This window comes from Sinohyriopsis cumingii, chromosome 1 (genome assembly GCF_028554795.1).
Source record: "Sinohyriopsis cumingii isolate HCF-2022 chromosome 1, ASM2855479v2, whole genome shotgun sequence".
NCBI lineage: Eukaryota > Metazoa > Mollusca > Bivalvia > Unionida > Unionidae > Sinohyriopsis > Sinohyriopsis cumingii.
In genome coordinates, this window is record NC_142961.1 from 111,166,397 (window position 1) to 111,178,944 (window position 12,548).

The window sequence follows — 12,548 nt, forward strand, 5'->3', positions numbered from 1 at the left end:
ACTGAAAACAATAACAACTGACACATGGATGAGGATCACACACACTTTAATACTTCTCTCAATTTGTTGTAATGGTGTCTATATTGGTGATGATGCAAATATAAATCATGAAAGTATTCAAAGCTTTATCAGTGTTTGAATTGGACAATGTTGCCAAGCATCAATCTGTAATAATAATAATAATAATAATAATAACTTTTACTTGAATATGTGTGATTTCTAAAGGGCACTAAAGTATTAGCAGAGACTTTTAAGGAGTGCAGAAAAGTATGTTAACTCATACAAATGGGTCGGCAAAATCTGTTTTAATATTTTCTAGAAATGGACATGTGATGAAAATGAAACAAATGCCGACAAAATGGAAACAAAAAAATAGGTGAAAATTCCATTTGACTGGTGATATTTGAATATCATTACCTAAATCCTGTGTGAATTCAACTTAAGTCCCACTCTTAAGGAATCTGATACCATTTAGTAATCAACGTTCATTTTAATTATTGTTTTGTACATATGCTACTTGGTATATTTTTTCATTCTAACTTTATTTTATTCAATGATGGTATATATATATATATATATATGTATATAGCCAAGTGTTTATTTATTTATGCAGGCTTCTTTTGGTGAGATTGAAAATGCTATTTTACTAGTAGTCAAAACAATGTAGTATTTTAAGTGATCATTCTTATCACTGAAACTGGCTACTGATTATTCTATTGTTGTGGGGTTGTTTTGGGTTTTTAGTGTTGTTGTAGTGATAAAATTGTTTTATAAATTTAAATATATGATGTTTAAGCTTAACATTCTATTTATTGAAAAATATTTTCTTTTTAGTGTGATATTATAAACAGCTAAGAATTCCATCCTGACATTATTAAAATAATGAGCATGTGTTTTTTCAGCCCGAAATACTCTGAATGATCTTGCATCGAATCATTCTATGAACACAAAACATCCTGAAAAATGAAAATAAAAGTGTCAGTCCATAGATAAAGGAATTGGGGCAGGGTGGGGGTGTCAAAAGATGTAAAGACATTGTTGCAGATTTAGATACTCCTTCTCCAATCTATAAACTGATACTCTTAACTGCATTCATAATGAGTGCCTGTACAATAAAGGAATGTAATAATTATACCAATTTTAACAACAACGACTCGCAAAAATGTATTCTGGTTTGGATTCTGGATTTTTGATTATGTTGATACTTATTAATAATATTAAACCGAATGAAAAACAAAAGCAAAATGCGCGTATGGCACTCCCACGAGTAAAAACTCTAGCCTAAGCATAGCAAAACTAAAGTGTCTGCGCGTGTGTGTTGATGATCAAATCACAAAAATGCTCGACATATATTCCCAGGGAAAATATTTCAGACCGGTCAGTCAGTATCAGTACCTCGAAAACAGGTTCTCCAAACACGGCGGTTTAGATGAAATCTTTCTCCTCGTCAATGAACAATTCAAAAAGTACGTTTTAAATCAAATATAAAGGTCTGCAAGTGTGACAATTTGCTCTTGCATTTTTGCTTATATTCCATTTAAAAGCAAAAATATTGGGTTTGCGTTCATTGTTATGCTTTGTTCATACAGAGCGATGTCAACGAGTAGGCTAAGCCTAATACTGATTTCAAGCGCACCACCGCTGTATTATCACGGGCTCTACTTTATCGCTGCAAACGGGATTTTCCGAATAATTTTGAACACGCGTCCTCTAGCGGTTCTTTACAGATGTATAGCTGTAGCCAGTTAGGATGCAAATCTGTTAGAGCACAAATGACTCCAAAATGTTAACATTTTTGGTAAGTCTACCTTGAAAAACAATGAACATCATTTTTTTTTTTGTAAAGTGCATTCAGTTTCGTTGGTCATCATGTATAAAACTCCTGTCGAACTTACTATACCTGCATTGGCTTTGATTACGAAATACACTCAGTGTATGGTCTACTGCTTAATGACTATAGATCATATACCGATGGTGACGTACATGTCTTTACAAAGTTAAGCTTGATATTTCATTCCATGGTAGCTTTACAAAACGTTGCTTATGGTCCTACTTATCATACATACATAGGAAAACGAGAACAGTTAAACTTTTTTAAAATCAGTAATATTTAAATAATAATAACATATTCTTTTATATATTTATGTTTCTTTGCTCACATTGCATTTATAATTGATGTAAAGTTAAATAATATTTCTTTTTAAAATACGTAATTTGTTTTTGTTTTTTTGGAGTTCAGTTTTAATTATATTTGTGTGATAAAATTAATAATTGGATCCTTTCGTTTTTGTGCAGATATTCAGCCAGTGTAAGCGTGGACGTTCATTCTTATACGTAAGTTGCAATTTATGTTTATTGTAATACGTGCGTGCTTCTATACCAAAGTTAGGCAAACGTTTTTTGCGTCAAACATTCACTAAACTACTTTTGTACAAAATGATCGTGGTATTAATCTAAGATACTGAATTTTTAAGCATTTTGGCTATCGTTAATTTATTCGATATTTAATTATTTACATTATGCCTTAAAGACAGAAATTCCAGAATTGTATGAAGTTGGTAAGCTTGAAGGAATATGATAATTTTATATGTAATTGTTTATATGTAAAATGTAGCACTTGATGTGGATTTATTTCATTTCCGAAATGTGATTTTCTATATTAAGTGTTTTATAATTTCAATAAAATTGTTTTCGGATGGACTTAATTATGATAGTTCGCCTTTTCATTACAGTTTGAACCTAGTCTTCGAACACCAGCGATGTAAAAATAACATCTTTATTGCAAGGAATGACACCTCTGTAAAGAAGACTTTAAATATCTGTCATCGATCTGAATATGCCGCTAATAAACTAAGCATGACGAAGAGAACTTTTACCATAAATCAGTATCCCAAAATAATGTGTTGAAAGTACCGGCCAAAATACTTTCATAAAAAGTTCTGGCCACACAAAAAATATATATATTTAGTGCAAGTTATGAGGAAAATCTCTTCATAACAAAAACTGGGACAAAAATTCCTTCTCATAAAATATTCATAATATTCTTTTTAAAATGATGGTACGCTGCGAAGCAGAAACAAGCAAAAAACTAAATTCTAATTTTAAATCAGTTGATCAAACAGTCCGTCAGTCAGACAATCACTCAGTTGTTTAATGAAATCGCTATAAGACAAAATCGATTTAATGATGGGGGGCGGGGGTCGATAACAAATGGCATGAAACTTATTAAGATTATTAACATCAGCAGTCCGATTTTTGTTATGGCTGAGTTAGTCCGAGTTCTCCCTGATCCTTACCAACACATTATCGATATTTGGACATTCATATTGGGGTGTAGTGTCCCCACACCCCAACGTAAATGTCTCTATATCAATTATGGAGTGGAAAGGGTCAGAGGAAACTCAAGCTATGGTCGAGTGAGTTAAGCTTCATTACAAACGGTCGTAAATTTATTCAGTGCAAATTTGATTCGTGCGGACATGTTTCTTAGGTGAACTATTGTATCAAGTTACAGCTAAATTGCAACTCAAGTTTTTATTTTTGTTTGTAATTTTATAAATTTGATATTTTGAATGTATTCTGGCTTTGTGCATATGCAATGTTAAAATGAAAAACAGGTAGAATGCCAACGGAGGCCATATGGAGATAAGTTAAATTAAACCGCTAAGATCTGAAAATAATTTTTCTGTCTCTAACATGGATCAGTGTAATAGCTTTGCAGAGACAGACATGTGATTACAGACCTTGGATAATAATAATTTTACCGAAGTTGAAATACTTCAGGTCGCTGTGAAGGAAGTCGAAGATAGAAACGACGTGATGGAAAATTCAGTTATGTGGTTAAATGATTTTTCCACGCTTCGTAATGATACCATTCCATTCATACCGTCGAATTGGAAACGAGAGCCACGAGAGATATGGAAGGGGGAAATGGAATCTTATCATTCGAAGAACTCTGGTAATACTAAGGAACAACCTGAGACCACCGCTTGTGAGGCGTGAAACTTCTTTAGACGATCCCTAAAACTAGACTCATACTTGTTGACAGAATATTATCCCCCGACCGTGCACTGGCTTCCATCCAAGAAGGAAGAGGAGTGTAGCATCTTAACTCATTTAATCGAGGGGTGGGCAACATACGGCCCGCGTGCAGATCTGGCCGGCGACCTAGTTTTATCTGTTTATTTACATCGTAGGATATGGCTTTAAAAATCACTTATCCGGCCCGCGCCCTGGAGGAAGTTTCCCATGCCTAGTATAATCTCTCTCTTGGAATGGGATACAGTAATTAAAGCAGCCGTTCAAATTGGGAAGAATTCAGGCTACAGTGTTGTACAAGGCCGCATCTGAGTTATCAGACCACCTAACAATAGTATTCATACCTTCCACGCCGCTACAACAAAACGGCTCTTTTAAGGCTCAAGAAGCTCGTATTGCTAAAGGGATTTCATTTTGCCTCCGAAAACTGGTTTCCATCACAACTCAGTTAACTTCAAATTAGAGCCATTCGCCTTAACCGTTTTTTTTTATTTTTTTATAAAGAGAATAAACAAATATTGTTACGACTCCATGGTCTTAAACTAAGCAACAGAAAGAAGCAAAACCAACACGTTATGTAAAACGTAACATTTAATTAAATTCTTTAAGTTGTGAAATGAAAATTTAAGAGGAATATACAGTCTTGTGAATTTAATCCAGAATAATTCTGAAAGGTTCTATCACAGGTCCAAAAGAATAGAGCGTTTCGAATGAATTTCAGGTCTTGAATGTGCTAAGTGCCAACAGTCTTGCTGTATCACGATGACATTGTCCAGGACTCCACTGCATGAATTCACAGTAATCTCAGAAAAAGTCTTAGTCCAGATAGCAATATGAGCACTTTGTACTCCTAATAAAAATTTTAAATAAATGATTCCTCTCAAATTAAATCTAAACACAACATTAAATACTTCTGAAGGCTGAAAATAAAATATTAACAGTGATAAAACAGGAATTAGGAATTAATTGTTCTCTTCTTCCTACTTATATACATACCCATTACCCGCGTATTATTTGCAATCAGATGCAAACTGCAGAGGCCCAAATCTGCAGTCGACCGTCGTATAATGCACCAGGAGATAAGGGTCTATATCGTTCGTTTCATCATTTTGTTATAAAACGTACGCCTTCGTATCGGCCTAGTTATAGGTTTGAATTCCGAAGTCTGGATTTATTGACCCGAGGCAGCTCCATACAAAATTTCGCCCATATGACGATAAATGACCTATCACAAAGTCAATAAAAAAAATCGTATTATTTTTATTAGTATGCATAAAATGAGATAATACTAGTTTTTTATATATAAAAAATTTAATCGAAAACAACACACCAAGTTTTGTTTTGTCTTAAAAAAAAATATAAAAAAATTTATAGAAACGGAAAATCTGAGAATTGTTCAATATAACGACCGCCACAACAGATATTATCCATAGTCCATTCTACTAAATAATTAAGATGGTCGCATATGTTACATGGCACACCAATGGCAGTTCAGACAGTTGCAGGAGATGTTCCAGCAGGTGGTGACTCAAAGAATATGTGATACAGCGCCTGATGTGCAACCGAACACCTTTTCAGTCCAGCATATGTGCGATCTGTCATCACTGTTTTTATCACCAACAATTAAAAAGTGAAGAAAAACACCCCCACCCCCAAAAAAACAAACAGCAACAGTGCAGTCCTATCATGTCTATCTTTTTCCAAGTCATACAGGTTGAAAATCGGATGTTATTTGGTCATATTGTATTTATTACTCACAAACAAGGTAACATAATTGCGAGTGGTGGATCACCGGTGTTAGATCATTAAAAACCTATAATGAAACTTCATCCTATGCTGTTTTAATACCATCGACTGCTTTTATCTTGTATCGATACCATCACATATATTTCATGTAACTAATTAATATTTTTTGACCAGTTGGGAAAAGAAAGATCATACCTGTACCGTGCGCGCGTGGGTGTGTGTTATATGGACATAACTATTTCTGTGCACACACAAAAGAAACATCTCTGAGTTCGAATATGTTTGAATATGGAATAATTAATGTAACGGCATGATTAATTTGTCTTTGTTTTACGATTCTTTCATCTGGACGGTTGTTCTAGAGGAGAAAACAATGACTAGACAATACTTAGATATTACGGAACCCGAGAATGTATAAGGGAGTTAACTCTTGCGGTTTTATTATACGCATCGTAGCGGCGATAGGTTCCAGCTTTTTTTTTTTTTTTTAAAAAGGCAAATAAACAAACAAGTGTAACAGATTTCATATTTGTTTTTCTTCTTCAAAATGTATATTTTGCTACTTTTAAGCGTACCATTAAACTTTAAATTTCACTTCGGAAAATCGGATCCAGTAACAAATTTATACAGGTATTTAAAAAAATAGCTAAACACATAAATGAAGAATCCTGCACAAACCGGGGCTTACGTTAATCACTGATAATTGTGATATCTCTCCACTGTATTGATGATATGATATCCATTTTAATGGTGTTGATGTTTGGACAAAAATATCAGATTCTATCTATGCCGGTCATAGAGTCCAACCAAGATATTTATCTTTCTAGTTCTAAAGCTGACCGACTTTCTTTTTCACTCAACGCTAGGACTGATCACCAGAAATATATATATATATATATATATATATATATATATATATATATATATATATATATATATATATACTTTTCCTTAAGTAAAACTTTCCCTGTTTCATTATCTTATTTAACTTTATCAGTTGAAACTTATAAATAGGGTAGACATTTGACAACAAACAGACATGTTGATCATATTCATGTAACACACCCCTGTGTGTCTAAAACATAATTAAATATTTTGTGGAACCTCAGCGTATTAGGATCACCATACTGTTCTAATGTATAATTACGGAATTGTTAAAACTGTATAAGTATATAAGCAGAGACGTTAGTAAGCAAGCGAGAAAGTAAGTTAGGCAAGAAATTAAGGAATGGGTGAAGATTAGATAGATAAATTAAGAAGTTACTGATTGACTGAATGAGTGAGTGTTTCATTTACTGACGTATCTGACGTATGCATTAGTGAACGAATGAAACAAACTATTAGTCCTTCGAATGCAATCCTCTCTCTCTCTCTCTCTCTCTCTCTCTCTGTGACTGTTAAAACTGATACTAAATCTTCCGTAAACATTCTATAATATTTCCATAATATATACATTGTAAACTTTAAAGTATCCATGAAAACTCTAACAATGTTATCTACAAGACTTTTCAATCTAATTCTTAGTGGACAGAATGTTAATCACCGTTTTTTATGTTGGGGTGGTTGCGGGTGCGATTAACAGAATAGTTCAAGAAAATGTTGCAATTCATCTGCTTGGAATTCTGCACGACATAAACAGTTTCATGGTTTAATATCCCTCACAAGGTTCAAAATCAATCTTTTTGATTTTACCTTTTCATGGACTATTAAGATTTGAAAAATTTAAGAATTTCGCCATGAGGATTTTGCACATGTAGCTACTTCGTAAACAATTTAGTTTCATTTTCGCAGGTTATAATGTAATTTTTGCCAAATGCAGCAAATGTAAATTTTAAAAATGAGCGAATTTATCATATCAAAGTGGCAAAAGCATGCCTATTTGACACTGCTTATTTCAAATAAACATTTCGACATCAAATACAGTCAATTAGATATTTTTCACACTAAAAACTGACTTGCTGTAATATATGGAAACAGAATAAAACATAATGTACCAAGAACAGGAAAAAATATTATTTCTCTAAAGTTACTCTACATTCCCCGATCAAAACAAAACATAAACAAACAAACATACAAGCAAAACAAAACAAAACGAAAAAACGTATCAGAGTTCACATTGCCGTTGCAAAGAGGTAAGAACACTATTTCCAGAAAGATCAGCATAGAGCTAGTCTGCCCGTTACTTTTTATCGCTCATTCAACGCTTATTTAATGGCGGTAAACGCAGAAGAGAGAAACTCTGGAGTAATGATGTGCGATTTCTATCATTTCACGTAAGTAAAATGGTATTTTCTAGTTTATGTGGTAAATTTACAAAGTGTGTATTGCCCTTAATATGAAAACAGAACTGAAAAAAAAAACAACTCGGAGATGCACAATAAAAATTTAATATGAAAAGTGACAGAAAAATACCATAGAATTATAACGAGGATATTTTTAAACGATACAAGCAAAAACTTGTTATATGTTGTTCAAAACAAAGACTGAACGAAAGTCAAATAAGTATTTGTGAATCCCAGTTGTTCGCTTTTTTAAAAAAAATTAATGCAGCTTACAGTAAGTAAATAACCAAATTATATATATATATATATATATATATATATATATATATATATATATATATATATATATATATATAAATATATATATATATATATATATATATATATATATATATATATATATATATATATATATATATCAGAAAAGGGCAATAAGACGGCCCAATTGCACAGATCAACGAAAATAAAACAAACTCGGACAAATTTCAATAGTGTGAAACTTACGTGCGCTCATCTTGTGTGTAAATCAGGTGAAAGTTTTCGATGAAATGAATACAAAAGCAGACAACAGAGATTAGTTTTATTCGCTCACGTTATGTATCTGTATTCTTGTAGAAATCTACCCAAATTGTGCACTCGTCCTGGTGACGAAAAAAGTGATGTATATTACTGAAAGACAGTAAAGAATTACTCACAAAATACTTCGTACATCATGGCCGCTCTGTAAAAAGACCGCTATGACGTCACGTGCTTATATCCGGTTCACACCAGAGGTAGAATCTGGTTGGTCGAACCAGAGACGTTGTATTTATCCATTACAATATACACAATGGTGCGTCTATCTTGTGCAGTAGGAACACGTCGATAACAAAAATACAGATGATCGGACGGTGGTCAGTTTTTATTTTAATATTAAGTATACCACTGATGAAGATAACAAAATGCGCGGAAATGGATGACAGTGTCCATGCACGAAGATACCACGTAAATGGAAGAGTTGGACGATATTGTCGTCTGCAACAGATAATGCGAGAATGGGGATTAAAGAAATTTGCCGACAATCATTCTAATGAAATTTGGCAATAAAAATGTGTTGCCATTTCAACTCTGAGATTTTCTATCGATACCAGCTACCATTTTTCGTAAATCTCTCTTAACCCGTAAAGCCAACTAAAAGTTTTCAAATCACCAGATAGATTGCAAACGAAACTGGAAACTCTTAAACCCTGTCTAAATCACCAGCCAAACTGGTATGTTAACAAGAATGACACTAAATTTATATTGTTTCTATTTGATTATCATATATTGGTAACCTCCATAAAGAAATAAATGCAGACATAATTATGTCCCAGTATCGATAATTGGGGCTCGATTTGTCATGTCCAGATGAAAGTATGGTTTTCTTTCTTATTCTGAAGATATAAAAATTTATTTTTGCAATAAAACTTTCCGAATTAAGATTTTTCTACAAGTCTGATGAAGAGTACTCTTTCTCGGGCTATTTGAGGGCCACATTTTTTCCTCCAAAAACACAGAGCCCGTTAAAAAGTAAATGGTACTGATTTTCTGTTTCAGCAACAACATTATGATGATGATGGTCGTGACGATGATAATACTGGCGATGAAAATATAGAAAATATGTTGTATTAACTACTCTGTCGTCTCGACTTTAAATAATTTTCCAATGCCATGTTTGGGTGTACTGTCCGCTATAATGATTGTTGTTGACTTGTAGTTGGGGGATATCCCGATGTAACTCGATGATCTCACAAAATCTTTTCCTAAAGCGGACATAAAGGACGGTTGTCAGAAGTACTGAATATTAACTCATACTCTTTACAAATGATGAGTGACGTCAGATAGGTCCCAGTTAAGTACGTATCTCTCGTATGTTCCAAATGCTTACCTCGTGATGATATGATAGGACACGACCCAAGTACAGTATGTAATCTTGACATGAAATTTCTCATACTGCAGCCCTCAGAGTACATCTGAGTGCACAATGACCCGACCGCAACCTTGTAGTTAGAGGTGTGCTGGGACATAGACTAAACTGAATACAGCCGTATAGGAGTATTAAGTTGCACGCATGAGTGATATTCAATAAATCCAAAAGGCACAATAGCATCAATGCTAACTAATAAAGCAGGGTCCACAAAAACTTGTATTGACTTAAACCTTTAGCGATGTAAGCTTACTATTGTCACCTGCAAAGTTTTGTTATTAATATGTTTACATTTATTTCCTACACAGGTTTGCCTTACCGGCACAGAGAGAGAGAGAGAGAGAGAGAGAGAGAGATGCATGCATAGAAATCAATGTACCACTTTCAACGTTTCAGTGCCATTCTCATCTTGTTTTATTTGTTTGTGTTTTCATTTAAAGGCACTTTTAACAAATTATTGGTCTACAGCATGCGGAGGAAAATGGGAGCTGAGTGCCTTTCCTAAGGACATACCGATGCAGCCGAACCAGCCGGCCTGGGCGGGTACCGATTCCGCGACCCTTGGATTACGAGACCGACGCTTCTATCTCATCTTTCACTGTTGTTAATATCTGATGATTTCCTTTGATGGTGATTTACACAATATTTTTTCCCTTTTTGCCATCGCTTTAAATCTATTTTCTAAAACAATTGATTAATTTTGTAAATTAGTGAAAATGGGTTTTAAAGGTACTACGCTCATGTACATTATTGTTACAAGGAGATATTTAAACATGCTGTGTAGAGGCGGCGTTAGGAGTACGCGGGGCCTAGGGCCGACCATGACCGCGCGGGGCCAGAGTATCGGTATCTCGATTGGAATGCTACTGCAAACACTGATTATGTCTAGACTAAATTAACTTTCGCGATTTGGCGCACGAATTTAGTTTTTTCATTGTTCATAAAAATTTCCTGTTTGTGGACAACGTTTTTTTTTTTTAATCGAAATAATAACATTTCGTGCATTACGTGCGGCCCGTATCAGCGTTTCCAATTTACAGGAGAATATAGCTTGACAAACTAATAAGGACGACCTTAGGCCTGAAGCGAGGGGCCCCCTCAAGAGCGTGGCTTGTGGCGGTCGCTCCACTTGCCACCCCCAAACGCCGTTCATGATGCTGTGTGTGTATGTGTGCGTGTGTGTGTTAAGAACCAACAGTTTAACTCGTTTCTACACGAATTTGTGTGTGTGTGTGTGTGTGTGTGTGTGTGTGTGTGTGTGTCTGTGTGTGTACGCTATTTTCTGGAACAAGTATTATCTCAAGTGAATAAATTTACATTACAATAGCATGTAATGAATAAAAAAATAAAACTGACAAACAATTAAATTGAAATAAACATATTAAATCCGATGTAATTAAATCCAATACACATAACAGTATGTCTGTGGTGTATTCATACCATGCTGTAACAGCTGCAGCCTTCATAAATATTCCGTTTTCTCAAGATCGAGAGAATATTTCCGGAAATAACTAATACATATTCTTTCTCTGGCTGCACTTATGAGGCATCATTAAAACAACAAAAAATTGTTATTGTAACTGTTTCTTTCTTTATTACATTTAACTCACGGAAAAGAGCAGCCTCTCCCACTGACCTTCTAACCCTCCTGAAACATCATACCATATATGACCAGTCTTCTTTATTTGGTATAGATGGCTACTCCCCCTTTCCGCCCCCCGATTCCATAGATGAGGGCAAAGGTTGTTGTTGTTGTTGTTGTTGTAGGGTTTAACGCTATTTTTCAGCACGCGATAGGCTATACATGGCGGCCAGTATTAATGGTGGAGGAAGAAACCGGGAAAACCCCAGAAAGAATCACCGACCCTCGAGAAGCTACTGGCAAGCTTTCTCACATATCCACATTGGCCGAATCCGAGACTCGAACCCACACAGACAGAGGTGAGATGGCAGTGATCCGTAACGGTGAGCGCTTTAGACCACTCGGCCACTCGGGGCCCCGTGGGCAAAGGTAAAATATTTTTTTACAAAATGCAATTGCAATTACATTTCTAGTCTATTTTGCAATCAGACACTGCGTATGCACTCACTGCAGGGTGATACCGAATATTATATGTGACGGATATGTATTATGACCAGCGAGCCACTGTCGGGGAGGGGGGTGTAATATGTAGTAGTCAACAAAGAGGATTTGCGATGGCAATCTGTTGCAGTTGCTCTAATTGTTGTTGCTGTATTATTGTTAGTATTATTAGTATTATTAGTCAACGAGTAGAACTGCAAGCATTAGAGACCCCAGTCTTTCATCGCATAATGCGCCGGCAGATGAGGGTGTATGTTTATTGTTCAACTGATTACTGCTAATAAATTGCATAGACCCAGATTTGCATCCCCCAGTCTTAAAACCTGAGCCATTAAAAACCTACGCGCTTTGAAATAATGACAAAATTTATGTGCCGCATTTGTGGGGTTTGTTTTGACGTTTTATTAAAAATTTACAAAATAAATATAAAATTTTTTAAAGACGCCCACTGAAT

General features: G+C 34.7%; 1 protein-coding gene across 5 annotated transcripts in view; it reads right to left on the reverse strand.

Moving 5' to 3' along the window:
• LOC149807605 (cysteine-rich protein 2-binding protein-like) overlaps positions 1-12,548 on the reverse strand; it is a 92,360-nt gene that overhangs the window by 51,365 nt on the left and 28,447 nt on the right. Inside the window, exons 1-2 of one of the 5 annotated variants that reach the window (XM_089968733.1) lie at positions 8,762-8,849; positions 5,035-5,263 (exon numbers count right to left, since the gene is read on the reverse strand). The exons of 1 other annotated variant lie outside the window; for it this stretch is intronic. In XM_089968733.1, coding sequence (XP_089824859.1) covers positions 5,035-5,038 — 4 coding nt within the window. In that variant the 5' untranslated portion in view covers positions 5,039-5,263; positions 8,762-8,849. Of the gene's footprint in view, positions 1-1,395; positions 1,623-5,034; positions 5,264-8,570; positions 8,588-8,761; positions 8,850-12,548 lie in introns of those variants that run through there. 3 more of the 5 variants (XM_089968740.1, XM_089968767.1, XM_089968750.1) reach the window with 3 other exon arrangements.